The following is a 20,889-nucleotide window of genomic DNA, read 5'->3' as shown; positions in this document are numbered from 1 at the left end:
GTCATGATTTTGGAGTATAGTGCACCTTGTCATGGGTCACCTTCATACCTCACCTCGCCTGCTGGGACTTGACTGTAGTTATAGATCTAATAACAAAGAGGGGTGGTAGGGTGGGTCCTGAAGGGAATCAGTATTATCTTGCATGGCAGTTGCCTCAGGGGAGGCCATTACAGTTTCCTCAGGCAGTGCAGGGTTAATCCACTTAGACTGGAGTGGAGATACTGCCACCACAGGGATGGAGAGAAAACTTTCACTGGGAAAGAAGACTCATCAATATTTAGGAGCTCTATGTCCCCAGCTTAATCAGGGTCTTCCACACATACCTAATCCAACTTATAGTGCCCCATTCTTTCCCGATCAATGCCCTTGCTTTAACAGTAGACACCCTGCAAAGCTGGGAGTTTGGCTTGCTTTATAATTCAGTTAGTCACAGGATGAGATTTGGCATTTGATTTTCAGCAATCTCAGCTCTGTGGCTACAGTAGATAAGGGTCTCCTTCAGGGCATACATAGAATCTGTCAGGTCATTTATGCAGCTCTTGAGCTGGGAATTCAAATTCCTGAGCTCCTCCTTTTCTTTCATCACTTTTTCCAGCAACATTAGGAGCAACCAACTAATCTCATAATATTCATTAGTTTGACAAATATGTTCATAAGTGTCAATATACATAGTCACCAAGACCCTTGCTTCTTAAAAGTAGTTGATTAGGAGTATCCAATGGAGATATTTTGCATATACATATTTTTTGAGATGGAGTCTCGCTCTGTCACCCAGGCCAGAGTGCAGTGGCATGATCTCAGCTCACTGCAACCTCTGTCTCCCAGGTTCAAGCAATTATCATGCCTCAGCCTCCCGAGTAGCTGGCATTACAGGCACCTGCCTAATTTTTGTGTTTTTAGTAGAGGCATGGTTTCGTCATGTTGGCCAGGCTGGTCTCGAACTCCTGACCTCAGGTGATCCATCTGCCTCGGCCTCCCAAAGTGCTGGGATTACAGGCGTGAGTCACTGTGCCTGGCCATATTTTATATATTTATGGTTTACATATGTTTGCTACCTGCATAGAGTGTATAATGATCAAGTCATGCTGTTTGGAGTATTCATCTCCAGAGAGAAACCCTGTCTCAAAAAAAAAAAAAAAAAGAAAGAAAGAAGAAAGCAAATGTTGGAAATTAACTGTCCTATAAAAACAAAAGTGAATTACGAAATCACAAGACTCACAAACCTCTTTGGTCCCATCTATTAAATAAATTACACTTCCATTTATCAACAGTAGAGGGTACTACTGGCTAAGAAACCTAGTAAGCCACCCAGCCCTCATGTCTGCCTGCATAAATCACCTCTTATTGCTGAAACAAGAAAATGTAAGAAATTTGTAAATGAACAGAAAATAGCATATGAGGCAGATGGTACTGATGTTCTTGAGTTTTTATTCCCTCTTTCCTTGAAAGCCTCATCAACATTAGGCATGGCTGTGTGGCTCATTTTGATCAATAGATTGTGATTGGACATGACATATACCACTTCCAAACAGAAGCTTTAAATGTGATTTTGTGTTTGACACACTCTTTTGTGCCTCTGCTCCAGGCTCCAGACTTTAAGCCTCTAGAACGATAAGTGAATAAATTTCTTTTGTTTGAAAGGCACCAAGTGTGTGGTGAATTTGTTACAGTAGCCCTAGAAATCTAATACTAACAAAAAGAATGTTAGAGTTGAATTAGAAGTGTCAGTGAGAACTTAGGAATTTAAAAAATCATATTCTTAGCACTGTTCACTGAAGGAATCTAGAAGTAATTACACTGCAGTAATAACGAGCCCATCCCATGCCCAAATCTTGGTCTCTAACTACCATTTTCCAGTCAAAAGAATCTGAGCTCCCTAGAGAAATGACTTTTTTTCAAGGCTGGATCAAGGAAACTGCCAGGCGATCTTAGATGATCTTGGTGATCTTGATGTGCCAGAAGATTAATGGGATCATGTGAAAAGAACACAGAAACTGGCCTGAAGGGCTTCCTGTTGGCCAGATTTGAGACAATTTGAGCATCAAAAGGAATAAGAAGGGTAATGGATCATAATTGGAAAATCAGTTTGCAACCATCAATGTACTATTGAATACTTGTAAAGAACTTTAAGGGTTGCTAATACCATTGGATAAAAGCTTGTTGTGAAACAGAATATTTGCATGGTCTCAAAGTCTCACTCCACAGATTGTTAGGAAAGGGAAAGGGTTACCTTTATAAATATACAGATTAGGTGGACATCTTAACCAAGTGATCAAACTTAGCATCATCAGTAATGGGACAATCTGGCATCGCATGCCCCCTGATTTAACGCAGTAAGGATTAAATCTAACAAAAGATGTACAAAGCCTCCAAATACACCATACACATTTGTAAAATAATCTCAGAACAGGGACCTTAATGTTTCTCAAAAATTTTTTCAAATACAGAACTTTATAGATGTTTATGGTATATTTGCCACGCTATATACATTATGCTATATATTCTATGTGCTGAAGATACAACAATGACCAAGGTCTTTGCCCTTGTGGAACTGACATTTGATGGCAAAGACAAAGGAAACAGTCAATAAGCATGTAAAGAGATAAAGGAAAAGATACTGAATGCTACAAAGGAAACAAGTAAGTTGAGATTTAGAACAAACAAGAGTCCTATTTTACATGAGGAATAATGAGGAAGACCTTTCTAAAGAGGTAGCTCAGCACTTTGGGAGGCCGAGGCAGGTGGATCATGAGGTCAGGAGATCGAGACCATCCTGGCTAACACAGTGAAACCCCATCTCTACTAAAAATACAAAAAATGAGCCGGGCATGGGGGCGGGCGCCTGTAGTCCCAGCTACTCGGGAGGCTGAGGCAGGAGAATGGCGCGAACCTGGGAGGCAGAGCTTGCAGTGAGCCAAGATGGTGCCACTGCACTCCAGCCTGGGTGACAGAGCGAGACTCCGTCTCAAAAAAAAAAAAAATTGAGGCAGAATTTCGCTATGTTGCCTAGGCTTGTCTCAAACTCCTGGGCTCAAGCAGTCCTCCTGCCTCAGCCTGCTGAGTAGCTGGGACTACAGGGGCATGCCACTATGCTTGGTTTAAGAGGTAGTATTTAAACTGAGACCTGAAGGGTAAAAAACATAGATAAAAGAAGAAACAGAAGGGGTAAGAGCCTTCCAAGCAGAGGAAATCACATATACAAAGGCTCTCATGTTAAATAAAACAAGAGTTGACATCGTTGAGAAACTAAAAGATTAGCTTATCTGCGATGCGGTAAAATAGGAGGAATGCAGTGGGAGAACAGATCAGAGACTTGGGCAGTGGCTATATTAGGCAGAACTTGGAGACCAGAGTAAGGGGGCCAAGGTGGGAACAGACCAATTAAATTGGCTTCTCTTGGAGGGGTGGGGGGGGTGGGGAGCTAGCCCATGCATCATTTTTTAAAAGCTCCAAAGGCGATTCCAATAAGCAGCCAGGGTTGGGAACCTAGGGGGAAAATGTAGCTAGAGTAATGAAGATGGCCCAAACTTCTTTTGTTCTGATAGCTAAACTCTCTGTAAGATCACAGTGTTACTTCACAGCACATTTACCAGGAAAAGTCCCTTCCCATTTGGAATCCGAGGTAAAACCGACACCACGCTTGAAGATGCCAGGATTGTTAGAGGAAAATGTCACCCAATAATCCCAGGAAGCAGGAGCCCTATTGTTGCTGTTTAACCACTTCTTTCCCATTTTGGTGGCAAGTTGCCTCCTTTTACACAAACTGCCTCAGGAAATCCTAAGGATATCATGGTGTCTGTCTGTCCTCGCAAGAGCATGCATTATGGTAGGACATGGCCTTCATTCTGTTCCTTTTTCTCCAAGACTCTTGCTTATTCTCACCATTTGGCTGGACTTTCTTCTGTAGGTTTACCTCAGAATCCACACAAAACCCACAGGGTTTTAGAGTTGCCTTGAATTACACGTTTTGAACATTCGGATCTTCATTTTCCCAAACATCCACCCAGTTATAGGTGGCCTTTGCTCCAAAGTCCTGGAGTAGCAAGATGCCTTGAGTCTTAGACTCTTCCCACTTCTTTCTCTCTTCTGCATCCCCTCCTGCCAAGGTTGCCCAGCTACACTAAATTGCATGCCTTGCTGTGTTGCATTCGTTATCATTCTAAAGTTGTCACCAACATGTGAGAAACCAGTTTATCTGACTAATAACGATTAAGCTACCATTTTCTGAGCTCTTGCCATGTACTCCTCTTGCCAAAGCCTGACTCTCATCTCCAGATGGTCCAACACAGGTGCTGTGTGTGACCCAGGACAAAGCACTTAATGTCACTGAGGTTTGGGAAGTGGGTGAGAACATTCTAGATATAAGGCCAAGCTAGAGTGAAGGCCTCCAAAGCAGGGTACTCTTAATTCTAGATGTCCCAGATGCGTGGGACAGAGTCATCTAGTCATCTTCCAGGGTTTAATCCTGGACTACTGGAAACAACTAGAAGTGAGAAAAGCGTCTGTGCTTTGCAGTGACCATTGTCCTGTCCAACAACCAATAAATGCTATCTTTCCTCTTTCAGGTTTTTCAGGGAAATCAAGACTCCTTCACACCTGTGGTAAACTCTCTAGACCCACCGTTACTGACTCGCTACCTTCGAGTTCACCCCCAGAGTTGGGTGCACCAGATTGCCCTGAGGATGGAGGTTCTGGGCTGCCAGGCACAGGAGCTGTACTGAGGGTGGCCACTGCAGCACCTGCCAGTGCCATCACCCCTCCCTCCTCAGCTCCAGGGCAGTGTCCCTCCCTGGCTTGCCTTCTACCTTTGTGCTGACCTTCGGTTTACTTCCTGCCCCACATTGTCCATGGCACCATTATTTTGCTATGTTTTTAAACTATACAGTCCTAGCAGACACTGCCTTGAAGCCGCCTGAATTAACTATCATTAATCCTGCATTTCTTTGGTGGGGAGCCAGGAGGGTGCATCCAATTTAACTTAACTCTTACCTATTTTCTGCAGCTGCTCCCAGATTACTCCTTCCTTCCAATGTAACTAGGCAAAAAGAATTGAGGAGAAACCTGCATGAAAGACCTCTCAGAGTCACCACTTCCTCTGCTGTAGAAAAACTATGTGATGAAAGTTTGAAAAAGATATTTATGATGTAAGCATTTCAGATTAAGCCTCATACATTTAAAATAAAACTCTCAGTTGTTTATTATCCTGGTCAAGCATGGAACAAAACATGTTTCAGGATCGGATCAATACAATCTTGAAGTCAAAAGGCAAATCATTTGGACAATCTGCAAAGTGGAGATAATACAATAACTACTACATTAAAGTCTGTTTCTGCTTCCTTACACATAGATATAATTATGTTATTTAGTCATTATGAGGGGCACATTCTTTTTTTTTTTTTTTATTATACTTTAGGGTTTTAGGGTACATGTGCACAATGTGCAGGTTTGTTACATATGTATCCATGTGCCATGTTGATTTCCTGCACCCATTAACTCGTCATTTAGCATTAGGTGTATCTCCTAATGCTGTCCCTCCCCCCTCCCCCCACCCCACAACAGTCCCCGGAGCGTGATGTTCCCCTTCCTGTGTCCATGAGTTCTCATTGTTCAATTCCCACCTATGAGTGAGAACATGCATGAGGGGCACATTCTTATCTCCAAAACTAGCATTCTTAAACTGAGAATTATAGATGGGGTTCGAGAATCCCTAAGTCCCCTGAAATTATAGAAGGCATTCTGTATATATGCAAATGTGCATTTTTCTGACGAGTGTCCATAGATTTAATCTCAGAAAGATGTACATGCAAAGCCATTTGGTCTTAATTCTGACCAATAAAAAAACAAGTCAGGAGGATGCAATTGTTGAAAGCTTTGAAATAAAAAATGTCTTCTTGAAATTTGTGGTGGCCAAGAAAGAAAATGATGATGATATTAGGCTTCTAAAGGACATACATTTAATATTTCTGTGGAAATAATGAGGAAAATCCCTGGTTATCTGAGATAGGAGATACAAACTTTGTAATTCTAATAATGCACTCAGTTTACTCTCTCCCTCTACTAATTTCCTGCTGAAAATAACACAACAAAAATGTAACGGGAAATTTTATACCATGACTGAAAACTAGAGTCCCACTTACATAGTTGAAATATCAAGGAGGTCAGAAGAAAATTGGATGGTGAAAACAGAAAAAATACTCCGGTCTGCCATATCACCACACAATAGGATCCCCCATCTTGCCCTCCACCCCCACAAGATTGTGAAGGGTTTAATGCTCCTTCCATCTGCCTGACCCCTTCACTATGACTACACAGAATCTCCTGATAGTAAAGGGGGCTGGAGGCAAGGATAAGTTATAGAGCAGTTGGAGGAAGCATCCAAAGATTGCAACCCAGGGCAATTTGAAAACAGGAGATCCTAATATGAAAGAAAAATGGATCCCAATCTGAGAAAAGGCAAAAGAATGGCTACTTTTTTCTATGCTGGAGTATTTTCTAATAATCGTGCTTGACCCTTATCTGACCTCTTTGGAAACTATAACATAGCTGTCACAGTATAGTCACAATCCACAAATGATGAAGGTGCAAATGGTTTATAGCCCTGTGAAGTTCTTAAAGTTTAGAGGCTAACTTACAGAAATGAATAAGTTGTTTTGTTTTATAGCCTGGTAGAGGAGTTAACCCCAAAGGTGATATGGTTTTATTTCCTGTTATGTTTAACTCAATAATCTTGTTCTGGCGTTCTTTTCCCATTGACTGTATACATCTCTATTTCTCAAATGTTCACGGAACTAGCTCTTTTACTTTCCTGCTGGTTTCTTCAGTAATGAGTTAAATAAAACATTGACACATACAAACAAATGCCGTTGAGAATTGTGTTTTTACACTGGAAATAAAAATGTGAACACTGATTTTTAAAACAAATAGGGGCACTGAATAGCAAGACGGGCACTCTAGAAAACCAAATTAGTGAGTTAGAAAACCAGATTAAATTGAACTCAGAGTAAAAATGATATAATTCATGAGAGTCTGAATAAAATAAATCAGAAATGGAGCCTCAATCCAGGAGAACAGCTTATATGGAGAGAGAGAGACTGAGAGAGAAATGGGAGTTTCTGTTCAATGGGCATAAAGTTTCAGTTATGCTGCTGGGCACGGTGGCTCATGCCTGTAATCCCAGCACTTTGGGAGGCCAAGGCGGGCGGATCACCTGAGGTCAGGAGTTCAAGACCAGCCTAGCCAACATGGCGAAATCCCGTCTCTAATAAAAATATAAAAATTAGTTGGGCATGGTGGCACATGCCTGTAGTCCCAGCTACTTGGGAGGTTGAGGCATAAGAATCACCTGAACCCGGGAGGCGGGTGGAGGTTGCAGTGAGCCGAGATCATGCCATCACATTCCATCAGCCTGGGCAACAGAGTGAGACTCCATCTCAAAAAAAAAAAAAAAGTTTCAGTTATGCAAGATGAATTAAGTTCTGCAGATCTAATGTACAACATTGTGCATATAGCTAACGATACCATACTGGGCACTTAAAAATTTGTTAAGAGAGCAGATACCATGTTGTGTTCTTACTACAGTTTTACAACAATGCAAAAATGCATTGTAAACACTATGTGCAAATAGAATAGCAAAGAATGCATACAATGCCCATGAGCATCAGAGTTCAGTGAGACTCAAAGGGAGAAGAATGTTGACAAAGTCAGTGGGGAGGAGAAAACGAGTGTGATGAAATAGGCGGTCTCATTAAACTTCCCTTACAAAACACAAGATCAAAGATAAAATTGTTAAGAATTTCAAGACAGTGACATCAGAGCAAAAAAAACATAGGGCCCCTCAGGGTGTGGGGCCCTGTGGACCTTCATAGATCAAACTCCCATGAAGCCAATCCTGAGTCCCAGGCAAGCTGGGACTTTTGGTCATCCTAGCAATAGTCATGTGAATGCACCATCTTGGAAGCAGATCCTCCAGTACAGTCAAGCTTTCAGATGACTGCAGTCCCAGCAGATAAGTGACTCCAATCTCATCAGAGACCCAAGCCACAACCACTCAGCTAAGCCACTCCAAAACTCCTAACCTACAGAAACTATAAGGTAATAAATGTTTTCTTCACAGTTGCTAAGTTGGAGGTAGTTTTTCATTCAGCTAAAGTTAACTTATATGACAGCCATATTCTTTTTACAATGGAAAAGTCAGGCACACAATGCTCATTTTCAGCTTATTCACATTGTCACTATTTTGTGGGGTTACCTGGTGGGCACAGGACAGTGACCAAGTTTGCAGGTCCTCCAGCTCCTGCTGGCTCTTTTAGCTTCTCCAAATCCTAGAAAAGTTGTGTGTTTAGCTCTTTCAGGAAACACAGGACCTTCTCATGCATGTTACTCCACCATCGAAGTTAGAAGCTTGGAGATAATATGAGACTGATGCAGGTTTTAGTCCATTTCATGGGCTCTTCTCCTTTCAGGCTTCCAGTGTACACTTGCTTTCTCCACTTCACCTCACCTTTCCCTCCACAGAAAGGTCAGGGTATGGAACTCATATGAGGGTTTAGAGGAATTTGGCTCAAGGGCCAGGGCCAGTTTTTTTCAGTGTTCGGGGTCACAACCTAGATACCTTTATCAGCGCCTGGGAATGTTCAAGGTCCCAATTTGCATTCAGGCCTGCTGGATGGGTCACAGAATGATCAAGCCACTCCATGATTTTCTAGCATGACACAGCAAGAAACTGGGGGAGACTGGAGGACTCAACAAAAGCTTTCATTTTATGTATTTCCTGGTAGCTCTGTTTTCTGATAGAACCCTAACTGAGATACCATTTTTGCCAGTTCTTCTATGGATAAATATTATTTTTTTAATTTTTTAAATATTTTATTTTTTGTAGAGACAGTATCCTGCTATGTTGCCTAGACTTGATTTGCATTTTTTTTAAAGTTCTAGGATACACGTGCAGGTTTGTTACATAGGTATACATGTGCCATGGTGACTGGGTGCACCCATCAACCCATCATCTAGGTTTTAAGCCCTGCATGTCACCCCGGCTGGAGTGCAGTGGCATGATCATAGCTCACTGCAGCCTCAATCTCCCAGGCTCAAGCCAGGCTACTGCCTCAGCCTCCCGAGTAGCTGGGACTACAAGCATGCACCACCACACCCAGCTAATTTTTAAATTTTTTGTAGAGACAGGATCTCGCTATGTTGCTCAGGCTGGTCTCGAACTCCTGGGCTCAAGCTATCCTCCTGCCTCAGCCTCCCAAAGTGCTGGGATGACAGGCGTCAGCCACAGTGCCTAGCCAGAACTATTTCTTTTTAATTAGTTTGTAAGAGTTCTTTGTACGTTAACAATCTTAATTGAATGTCGTATATGCTGTGAAATTACTTAATTTGTCATTAATCTTTTATCTTTTTTAAACAATGCTTTGGGTTTTATGACATGCTTAGAGTAGCTTTTTCTGCACCAAGATTATAAAAATATCCACACATAGAATTTTCTATCATAAAAGTATGACAGAAAACGTCATATTTTGTATATGATTTTATTTTTTGTTTAGTCCTGGATCCATCTAGAATTTCTATTTTGCATAGCATGGCAAAGGGCTCACACCCAACATCATATTAAATAATGTCTTTTTCCCTGACATGAAATGCCACATATATATGTTATTATAAGGCATAGTTAGATACCATGTGGTGAATAAAATATCTTAGAATTATTCAAGCCTAAGAGGATAGAACTACTGTAAGGATGGGTCTTGGTATCAACACAGATGTTTATACATAGACAGAAAATGATGTCTGTGTGCTTAGCTGTCAAATAAAGAGACTGGGGGAGGGTTAAATGTAATCGATGATATCACAAGGAGTGGTAGAATTCTATTTGGAACTTCAGAGACCTAAGGAGAAGACTGACCAGCTTCTTCTGAAGACTTCTGAGCTTTAAAGACTAAGGCCTAATTCCACTGGTTTCTTTGAATTCCGTGGTGCTAAGTCTGTTTTCAGGTAAGTGGTTTCCCACTGGATGTGGGTCTCTTTAAGCCCTATCAAACAGTAGGTGAGTATATCAGTTATAAATGTCTTAAGCAATAGGAGGCCCAAATTATAATGGCTCAAATAAGAGTATATTTTTCTCATACCATGCAGTCCAGAAGTAAGCAGATACAGGTGTTAGTTTAGCGGCTTGAAATTATCAGAGCAACTTCAGGCAACATTTCTTAAACAATATTCAAGGCAGCATAAAGGGAAAATGGTAGCACCATCTCTCTTATCAAGGCAGCAAAAAGCCTTCCCAAAAGCTATCCATCAGATTTCCCTTATGTTTCATTATCCCGAGCTATGTCACATAGCCATGCCTAACTTCAAGGATGGCTGAGAAAGAGAGGATTCAGCTTTTTCAGCTTATCTAGTTGGATGTAGTAAATGAAAAATGAGTGGGAACAATATCTGCCAAATGTCGCCATTCATTCAAAAAATACTTATTGAGCACCTGGATACCCTATGTGCTAGGTACTGTTTAGCAGTGAACAAAACAGAGAAAAATCCCTGCACTCATAGAGCTTACATTATATTCAGGAGATACATAGAATAAAGTAAGTAAAATATATTCTACTAGGTTCTGATGAGGTTCTGGAGAAAAATCAAGCAGGTAAGACAATTAGGAAGTCTGTAGGAGGGTGGTACAATTTTAACGATGGGATCTAAGGAAAATCCTCATTGAGAAGGTGATATCTGAGTACCTGATGGAGGTGAGGAAATAAATTCTGAGAATACCTGGGGGAAAAGCATTCCCTGGAAAGGGAAAAGCAAGTGAAAAAGCCCCAAGGTAGGAACACGCCTAGCTTGTTCAAAATGAAATGAGGCTAAGTTGGAGTGATGATTAAGAGGAGACTCGTAGGATATGTGGTCAGCAGTAACTAGGACATGATCTGACCTACAACTTACCAAGATCTCTTTGGCCACTCACTGGAGAAGAGGCTTAAGGGAGGCAAGGATGGAAGCAGAAAGACAGAAATGATGGTGGGTAGCAGTGGAGGTGGTGTGAAGTGGCAGGATTCTGGATACGTTTTGTAAGTAAAGGTGACTAGACTTTTCTGATGGATAAAATGTATGAGAGAAAAAAGAGTCATTACTATATATGTAAATCTAAACAAACATTTACTTTGTAAAGCAATATAAAAGTTTGTTACTTGAATATATAAAATATATTATGGAGTTAAAATATATAGATATATAGAAATTTATTATATTTGGTATCTAAACTGGTCAAATTCATAGAAACAAAAAGTAGAATGGTGGTTACCAGGGCCTGGAGGGGAGGGGGAAATGAGTAGCTGTTTAGAGTTTCAATTTTCCAAGTTGAAAAAGTTCTAGAGATCTGTTACACAACAATGTGAATATACGTTTTTTGGCCTGAACAGGTGAAAGAGTTTCTACTAATTGAGTTGGGGAAGACGGAAAAGGTATCAGGTGTAGGAGCGAATGTCAGGTATCTGACCTGATAGAGCACAGTCAGGTTTTGTTTTGTTTTCTTGGAGGGGATACATTTTGCTTTGGAAACTGACCATTTTCAGGAGTCACCTGTGTAAGTCAGTCAATTATCCTTATGTTCGTGATGGTGAGAAGATTTTTGGAATATGAACTAAACCATCATTGTCTAACTTTTCAGACAAAGTTTCTGTGGAAAGACCTACGGACAAAGACATCTCTCCTTGGCAGAGTGAGCTAGGATTACCAGCTCTTCAGCCGCAGCTGAAGGCGGGAGTCCATGGAACCCCAGAAGCTGCTGATAATTGGATTTCTCTTGTTGGAGACAGTAGCTTCCTCTCCTTCGCCTTTGTCTGCCTTGGGAATACAAGAAAAAACAGGATCGAAACCACGCTCAGGGAGTGTGTTTGCTGTTAGGATGAATGTTCCTTTCTTCATAGGACCTAAGATTCATGTTTCAGGTTAGGTAAAATGAATTTCATGTTTAAAAAGAATGTTCATAGGAAAGCAAACTATTCTGGTTTGTTTCAGTTTAGTTCAACAAGCATTAACCTACCTACTACGTACCAAGCCCTTTTCTGAACTACATGGATTAGGAGTTGAACAGCCTCTGCTATGAAGGAGCTCACAGATAGGCAGACAAAGCCATAGATGCCAACCTTCCATGGAGTATGATCAATGCTCCCAGGGGACAAGGGGATAATTTAAATTGTTTTGGGGGAGGGGTCAGGAAAGACTTGACAAAGGAGGTGAAATTGAAAATAAACCCGATGGTCCACTGATCCACAATCTAGGTTCCAGCATGCACACACGTGCTATTCAAGTGTCTTGCTGGTTAGTGGTGAATCCTCTCAACTCCATGCTGCAGACACTTTCATTTCCCCCTACTTCTTTCTTTAGGGTCAAAGCACTGTACCTTCCTCCCCCAGTTGCTAATGAAAAGACCCAACATCCCCAGCCTTACATTGATCAGCAAACTCCCCCAGAGGTCCTTCTTCCAGTTGCCCCGGCCCCTTTCTCCTCTGCTCTTAGGGCTGGTGGCCTTCTCCTTTCTCTTCCTGGGATACTCCCGCTCCTCAGCCTCCTGTAGGACTCCCGGATATACTCTAGGCAACAACACTTTAGTAAAGACTTTCTTGTTATCAATTCATGCTTCTCTTTCAGAAAGTACCCAATATACTCAAAACAACCCTTAAGATACCTGAAACAACAATTATTGCTCCTATTTGACTTACAAGGAGGCAAAAATTATATCCATCTCAGGATACTTTAAAAACAAAATGTTTGCCCTTTGAACATCTTACAGCCAACACAGCAAAGTAGTTTAGAATATGAGCTCTGGACAACTATAAGAACATGATATCTGGGACAACTATTTGAACTCGAATTTGGATTCAAACGCCAGCCCTATCATTTACTTGACCTCTCCTCAATGAATGTCTATGCTCTTTCTGCAGGTAATCACAGGTCCTGGCTGAACAACTTCAGGGATTACTTACGGCAACTTATCAAGAGTGCCTTATCTCCAGCAGCCATTGTTGCTTTTCTTCGCACCTCAGCACTGATTGGGATCCTCTGCTGCTTCACGTAAGCTTCTGTGGGAAGAAGAGACAGGGAGGAGAGAGGGAACGTGAAGGGGGGTGGGAACAGAAACAGGTTGCTCACCAGCCTGCATATCTGTAATTAACGGAAAGTTTTAAGAAATTCAATTCTGGGAGGAAAACTGTGAAAGGTCATGCAACCCCCTTTTAAAATGTCTACTTTCTCTTTTACTTCCTCCAACTTGCTCCATTTGTTACCAATGACTGACAGGTCACATTTAATGACCAGTGTTTACAACTGGTCATTTCTTTTATCAACTTTATTAACTCCTAATTTTTCTTCCCTGTGGCTCAAGAACTATACATAGAAAATATATAATTAGCTGTGCTCTCAATTTCCTGAAAATTTACCATAATATTTATCTACATAAATCGTATAAAGCCAAAAGAATCCTGAGGAAAACAAAATAGTTGAGCTAAATTTTAATTCAGTCAGTATTTACCAACAAATGACTACTTGCTTGTCTCTGTGCTTGTTGCTAGAAAGACAGAGAAAGAAGACAATTAAAAATTGCAAATTGGTAGGTCATTGCTATTGTGGGAGACAGAGTCCAAGTGGGGAGACCTATGAAAGTGATCAACAAAGGTATTAAAGAGATGAGGTCAGGAAATAGTTGGCCAGTTTGCAAGAGGAACTAAAAGGGAATAGAGAATAGAAATGGGGGGTCCTGCAGAGCTCAAAAATCTAATAAAAGTGGCTGAGGATAAAGATCAGATTAAGGGTGTGGCATCACCTATGGCTCCTGTAACCTCAAAATGATCACAGGATCAAGAACTGTGTCTAGGAAGCAACCTTGGATGTGGTTACTGGCACATGGAACTGATTGGAGGCAAATAGATTAGAAGTCAGCTAAGCTTTTGAGAGAAGCTTATTGCCAGAGAAACCATAAGCCAGAACTAAATGAGCCATCAGTTGTAAACAATAGTTAGGCCTCCAACCTTCCATGAAAAAGAAGGACACCAGCTTTGACGGTCCCAACATTTGCTTCAGATGCAGCCATAGGGAATAATGGATCAGTAGAGCCTCTCACAGAGTGACCCTTTGAAAGCAGGATTTGGACCTAATCCATGCCTACCTACCGGGACTCCAGGATTGCCACAGAGCAGTGACTGCTGTGTGTCTCTCATTCTTCCTATTTCCAAATGGGAATGTTTATGGTGCTTATCCTCATCCTGTTCCATCATTATTCTGGGGTGTGGAGATCAGGAGCAGATAACTGGTTTTAGTTCATAGGTCACTTAACCAAGCAGAGCCACCCCCACACTTGAGAGAACTAAGCATCACCCAGATACTCTGGACTTTGAGCTGGACACAGTGATGAGTGTGATTTAGTACTGAGGAAAGGGATAGGTCAGGTATTCTGAAACTAGACAGGGAGACCGGAATTTGGCACTCAGAGTATTATTAATGATCAACGCCTGTGGAAGATAGGGGGTGGAAGGGAGAAATCAAACTGTCCTGCAAGCCCAACAAAGACTCAGTCAGCCCCATCAGGGTTATCCCACATGGCTGAAATGGCTGGACCTCTCTAACCCCACCTCAGTCATTCACTGGATGTGGGCTGCCCCCAGAAAGTACATGGAAGCTCTCTGCAGCTGAGGCAGACTCTGAATGAGCTAACAGGTAGAGGCTTTCTACTGACAACACTCTCAGCAGCTAGGGAAATAAAGCCTTTTTCAAGCGGAAATATGGGTGGAATATTTCCATATGCATGACAGGGTGGCTGTGTTCCACGTATGAAAGGAAAAGTGAAACAGATACTGAGTGATCAGAAAGACAGACTGCAACAGAGACTGGCTGTATGTTCAGCAATCCTGTTCCTTCTTCCCCAAGCACAGAGTAACGTTATTTGTCAACTTTCCTTCCAATTAGGCTGGGACCACAGTACTGAGATTTGGCCAGTAAAATACGAGCAAAAGGAATGTATGACATTTCCAGGCCTAGCCATAAAATATCTTGCACATGTGTCCATGCTGCCTCTCTCTTTCACATACGCATGGCTTCAACTGAAAGACTCTAAGATGGTGAAGCCACATGATGGAAGGAGCTGGGATCCCTGAATCACCTTGTGGAGGAGAACTTAACTTACATCAGAATGAGGCATGAGTGAAGGATCAATTTTATTGTGTTAAGCTACTAAGATCTCGACTGTTTGTTATAGCAGCTGAATATCCCTGACTAGCAACCAACCAAGGAAGCTGGAACTCAAATCAAGATATGTCTGGTTCCACATGTTTGAAGTCATTGTTACTCAAACTGTGGTCGGCAGGTCAGCTGCATCAAAAGCATCTGAAGTATTGGTTAACCATGCATATTCAGAGGGACTTCTGTGAAGATAAAGCAGGCAATATGCCAAGAAAAAGAATTCCTTCTTTGAAGTAGATGGCTTAACCTGAAGAGAAAAGCCAATAAGCCCTTGCTGGGAACAAGCAAGCTAACTAGTGAAAGAAACATTTCTGGACCCAATTGGGCACCAAGTAGAAGCCTAACAGATAAATTTGAATGAATAAGCATATAGGCAAGCTGTATTTTTAAGAAGCAGTCTGTTGAGGCAAGAAGGTAAAGTCTGAAACTTCTTTATGCTCAGACCTACATCTGCTGCTCTCACTTGGCTGGAAAGAAGTAAAGGCTACAAGAGCTCACACATACCTCAGCATCATGAAGAGAATTACTAAAGTATAGCACTGGACTTGTGCACATCTCTTGTAAATAACTGGTCCAGTAAGAGTTTACCTCATTCAACAGGGAACAGCACCAGATCTATACAGAGTTACTGTATGGAAAACACAAGAAACGTATAAGCAAGAAATGGCAGATGAGGAATACTCACTAGAAAAATATCTCAGGGCAGATAAAAACCGTGTACTAACATATTGCCATAAATTCAAAACATTTCATACAAAATATAAAATAATAGCTAAGGTCGGGCATGGTGGCACATGCCTGTAATCCCAGCACTTTTAGAGGCTAAGGCAGGAGGATTGCTTAAGGCCAGGAGTTTGAGACCAGCCTGGGAACATAGCGAGACCAGAACAAAAGAAGAAGATGAAAATTAGATGGAAAATCCTAAGAAAAATGTAAAGGACAAAAAGTAAACCTATCACCAAAATGAGGAAACATGAAGAAAAAGAGACATTGGTGCAAAATATGAAAGAAAATATGGAAAACAGGATTACATAGGCAAGCAGTATTAAGTAAACAGTTTGGTGAAAGTAAGATTAGAGAAGAAATGGTAGATGTAGGAGGCACAGAATGATTTCCTTGATGAAGAGAACCAAAATAATCCAACAGAAGAAAAAGTTATAATTTTTTCTTCTTCTTTTTTCTTTTTTTATTATTATTATACTTTAAGTTTTAGGGTACATGTGCACAGCGTGCAGGTTTGTTACATATGTATCCATGTGCCATGTTGGTGTGCTGCACCCATTAACTCGTCATTTAGCATTAGGTATATCTCCTAATGCTGTCCCTCTCCCCTCCCCCAACCCCACAACATTCCCTGGTGTGTGATGTTCCCCTTCCTGTGTCCATGTGTTCTCATTGTTCAATTCCCACCTATGAGTGAGAACATGCGGTGTTTGGTTTTTTGTCCTTGTGATAATTTACTGAGAATGATGTTTTCCAGTTTCATCCATGTCCCTACAAAGGACATGAACTCATCCTTTTTTATGGCTGCATAGTATTCCATGGTGTATATGTGCCACATTTTCTTAATCCGGTCTATCGTTGTTGGACATTTCGGTTGGTTCCAAGTCTTTGCTACTGTGAATAGTGCTGCAATCAACATACGTGTGCATGTGTCTTTATAGCAGCATGATTTATAGTCCTTTGGGTATATACCCAGTAATGGGATGGCTGGGTCAAATGGTATTTCTAGTTCTAGATCCCTGAGGAATCACCACACCGACTTCCACGATGGTTGAACTAGTTTACAGTCCCACCAACAGTGTAAAAGTGTTCCTATTTCTCCACATCCTCTCCAGCACCTGTTGTTTCCTGACTTTTTTTTTTTTTTTTTTGAGATGAAGTCTCAGTCTGTCACCCAGGCTGGAGTGCAGTGGCACCATCTCAGCTCACTGCAACCTCTGCCTCCCAGGTTGAATTGATTCTCCTGCCTCAGCCTCCTGAGTAGCTGGGATTACAGGCACGCGTCACCACGCCCGGCTAATGTTTGTATTTTTTGTAGAGACGGGGTTTCACCATGTCGGTCAGGCTGGTCTCGAACTCCTGATCTCGTGATCCACCCGCCTCGGCCTCCCAAAGTGCTGGGATTACAGGCGTGAGTCACCGCACCCGGCCAAGTTAATAATTTTTTAAGTGTTGCAGAAATTAAAGAAGACTGGAGTCTGTGGTCATAAAGGACACATCAAGTCCCAGGAAAAATTGGGACTTGGTACTGGGCACATAGTAGACTCTCAGTAATACTTGTTGATTTTTAATTAAGACATTTCACAGTGAGGATTGCACACAGTGAGGATTGCAAACAGCCCCTCTGTGCCTCATTCTTCCTCCTCTATACTCACCTGTATATACCATTAGCTGCAGCTGTAATGAAGGCTTAAGCTAGCTGCTTATTACCTGAGGCAGATGGAAGCTTGGCTAATCTCCCAGCATTCCAGAAGCAGAGGTGGCAATCAGGAGGACTGACAGGCTCTAACAAGTCCACAAAGATATGTGTACAAGGAATTTTTAGTATGGCTTACAATAGTGAAGAAAACTTAAATGTCCATCAGTCTGGGGCTAGCTAAAGAAAGCATTGCACATCCATACAATGAGTACTAAGGATAATTACACAGAAACATATTCATGAAATATCATTGAGTGGAAAAAGCAGATTATAACAGAAGATATATAGTTTAGTCTAATTTCTTATTAAAAACTAATTGTATAGGGGGAAAGCCTCTAAGAACCTAACCAAAGTATTAGACATTGGTTATCTCCTTGTGGTAGTGAATAGGTTGTTTTATTATTATTGGTGGTGGTGTTAACTTTTTTTTCCTGTCTAATTGCACTTTCTGATCTTTCGTTTTTTTTCTTTTCTTTTTTTTTTTTTTTTTTGAGATGGAGTCTCGCTCTGTCACCCAGGCTGGAGTGCAGTGGTGCGATCTCGGCTCACTGCAAGCTCCGCCTCCTGGGTTCCCGCCATTCTCCTGCCTCAGCCTCCCGAGTAGCTGGGACTACAGGCGCCCACCACCACGCCTGGCTAATTTTTTATATTTTTAGTAGAGACAGGGTTTCACCGTGTTAGCCAGGATGGTCTTGATCTCCTGACCCCGTGATCCACCTGCCTCGGCCTCCCAAAGTGCTGGGATTACAGGCGTGAGCCACTGCGCCCGGCCCACTTTCTGATCTTTCTACAATGAGCTGTATTGTTTGATCAGTTCATTTTTAAAAAGATACTTTAAAAACGAAAGAAGAAAAACTACCTAACCATACTTATACCACTACCTCCAAGCTCCACTGTACTGGAAACACATTCTTACTCTGCTTTTTCATCAAAGTATTTTGTTTGTATGGAATTATTTGGTTCATATTAAGAGAAAAAGTGCTGTAAAATCCGATCTTTGAAAAGGTGATATAATTACATAGTAACTCTGTGTAGAGCATTCACCATTTTATCTTCCTTTCCCAGCATTCTTGTAGTTGATCCAGTCCAGTGAAGAACTAGAAGATTCAATAGGGCAAGTGTGGTCTCTCCGGTTGGACTCCAAAAGAGTGGGGCATTTGCTATCTGCTTAAAATGAGGAATTATCTATCAGTTAAAATTAAATTGTCTTCCAACTTAAATTATCTTTGCCTTCATTTTCTCCTTCAAAAGTTGTAATTTTAAAATGTGAATATCCTTATTACTGTTTTGGTTATAATAGTAATATTTATTGAAAAAAAATTTTGAGAAATACAGAGAAAAGAATAAGTTTCCATAATTCTAGCAACCAGAAATAAACATCATTAACATCTTGATGTACCTCCCTTCAATTTTTTTCTGTATAGGTATTACAAGTTTTCCAAAGTCTGTTCTGTGAAACAATAGTTCTGTTTTAATAAAAGTCACAAAACAGTGAGGGCCCTGTGGTCAGTTATGTTTGGGAAATGCTGGATTAAACAAATTTAAACCTATTTTTCTTTGCTCCAGGACTTCTAAGAACTTTTAACAGGCTAATATTAATCTCCACAAGGGAGTATAATATATAGCATTTCCCAAACTAATTTAAACATGAGATTTTTTTTTTAATGTAGTGGACATGACGTAAGTCATGTAACGGCCTCTCCATATAATAATTATTTAAGGTGTTTCTATTTATTCAGTATTATAAATGTAATACAGGTAATATTATTAAAAATTATTGGCTGGGTGTGGTGGCTCATGCCTGTAATCCCAACACTTTGGGAGGCCAAGGCGGGTGGATCACCTGAGGTCAGGAGTTCGAGACCAGCCTGGCCAACATGGTGACACCCCATCTCTACTAAAAATGCAAAAATTAGCTGGCCATGGTGGCACGCCCCTGTGATCCCAGCTACCCAGGAGGCTGAGGTGGGAGACTTGCTTGAATCCGGGAGGTGGAGGCTGCAGTGAGCTGAGATAGTGCCATTGCACTCCAGCCTGGGTGACAGAGCAAGACCCTGTCTCAAAAAAATATTTATTAATTTGCTTTTCCTTTTTGCTGTTCTGAGTTTGAAATCATTCATTCGACAGACACTTGTTGATCACCTGCTGTGAGCCACACACTGGACAGGTAACAAACAGACGGCGTCTTGCTCTGTCACCCAGGCTGGAGTGCAATGGTGCTATCTAACCCCAGCTCTTGTGGAGCCACCATGCCAATGTGAAGATTCAGATCTTTCAAACAGCCACATGGTGCTGAGGCAAGAGCATCTCTGGTATATTTGAGTGGTAGCAGAGAAACCAGATTAAGCGAGGGGCAGAGTAGATATTGTGAGCAATTGAAAGGATGTAGGCTCTTCCTGGGGGCCATGGGGGGGCCAACAGAAGGTTTAGATCGGAGGAGGGATGTGAAGGGAGAGCAGATGGGATTTGATCAGGATTTGGATGAGATGAGAGAGAGAGTGAGGCTTCAAGGATGCCTCTGAGGTTTTTGGCCCGAGCAAATGAAAGAATGGGGTTGTTATTTATTGAGCTAGAGAAAACTGCAGGAGGTTAGGAATTTACTACAGAGAAAATGCAAAGAGAAAGAAAAACTGAAGTGAAATTCTAATTGATGCTGAGGTGAGATCCAGTGGGCTGCCGCATGGCCTGTCATGTGGCCTGCTATGGCAAGCCAAGGTGAACTCAGAAAAGACTTGGAGTTTTGTTTAAGTCCAATATTTCCTTATTGACTATCTTTCTGGGTGATGTGTCCACTGTTGAGAATGGGGTGTTGAAGTCCCCGTGTTGCTGTCAATTTCTCCCTTGTGTTCTGTAAATATTTGCTTTATATATTTAGCTGCTCCAATGTTGGGTGCATATATATATATATTTACAGTTGTTATGTCTTCTTGATGGATTGACCCCATGAAAGGAAAATAAATCGCCCCCAAATGACCAAGCCAAAGGGAAAAGTCAAGCTGGGAAGTGCATTGGGCAAAACTGCCTCCTATTCTATTCCTAAATAAGATAACTACAAAGATTTTTTTTTAGCTACATACCTTCCTCACAATTTGCCCATGAAGAAATTCCTTGTAAACAAAGGACAGGCAGAATTCAAAGTCATCCCTCTGCTCACATGAGACAAATGCATATCTGATTGCTTCCTTTACCCTATTGTTTCACAAAGTCAGACTAAAGCATAAGTGACTCTTCCTGCTCTCACATGT

At 41.4% G+C, this 20,889-nt stretch overlaps 2 protein-coding genes across 7 annotated transcripts in view; both read left to right on the top strand.

The window, feature by feature from the left end:
• Window positions 1–6,858, top strand: part of F8 (coagulation factor VIII) — a 218,037-nt gene extending 211,179 nt beyond the window's left edge. For all 5 annotated transcript variants that reach the window (XM_063634645.1, XM_055269168.2, XM_055269170.2 and 2 more), the window contains one exon: window positions 4,566–6,858. In XM_063634645.1, coding sequence (XP_063490715.1) covers window positions 4,566–4,721 — 156 coding nt within the window. In that variant the 3' untranslated portion in view covers window positions 4,722–6,858. The remainder of the gene's footprint in view (window positions 1–4,565) is intronic.
• A 4,897-nt stretch (window positions 6,859–11,755) lies between these two features.
• SMIM9 (small integral membrane protein 9) lies at window positions 11,756–18,864 on the top strand. Of its 2 annotated transcripts, XM_055269191.1 has the most exons (3): window positions 11,756–11,876; window positions 12,933–13,062; window positions 18,710–18,864. In XM_055269191.1, exons 1-3 carry the CDS (start codon window positions 11,756–11,758, stop codon window positions 18,735–18,737), a joined length of 279 nt encoding a protein of 92 aa, XP_055125166.1. In that variant the 3' UTR covers window positions 18,738–18,864. The 2 variants fall into 2 exon arrangements, 1 of the variants encoding a protein (XP_055125166.1); XR_008654911.1 differs by lacking the exons at window positions 11,756–11,876; window positions 18,710–18,864 and adding an exon at window positions 14,950–15,092 and having other exon boundaries at window positions 12,945–13,062.
• Window positions 18,865–20,889: the final 2,025 nt, after the last annotated feature.

Source organism: Symphalangus syndactylus, chromosome X (assembly GCF_028878055.3).
Source record: "Symphalangus syndactylus isolate Jambi chromosome X, NHGRI_mSymSyn1-v2.1_pri, whole genome shotgun sequence".
NCBI lineage: Eukaryota > Metazoa > Chordata > Mammalia > Primates > Hylobatidae > Symphalangus > Symphalangus syndactylus.
This window is presented reverse-complemented; position numbering and strand designations above follow the sequence as displayed.

Bases quoted from the DNA above. Each gene is read 5' to 3' on its own strand.
- SMIM9 (XM_055269191.1), top strand. From the start codon at position 11,756: ATGGAACCCCAGAAGCTGCTGATAATTGGATTTCTCTTGTTGGAGACA. The intron at 11,877-12,932 runs GTGTGTTTGCTG...CTCTTTCTGCAG, and splicing joins ATCGAAACCACGCTCAGGGA to GTAATCACAGGTCCTGGCTG. The intron at 13,063-18,709 runs GTAAGCTTCTGT...TTCCTTTCCCAG, and splicing joins GGGATCCTCTGCTGCTTCAC to CATTCTTGTAGTTGATCCAG.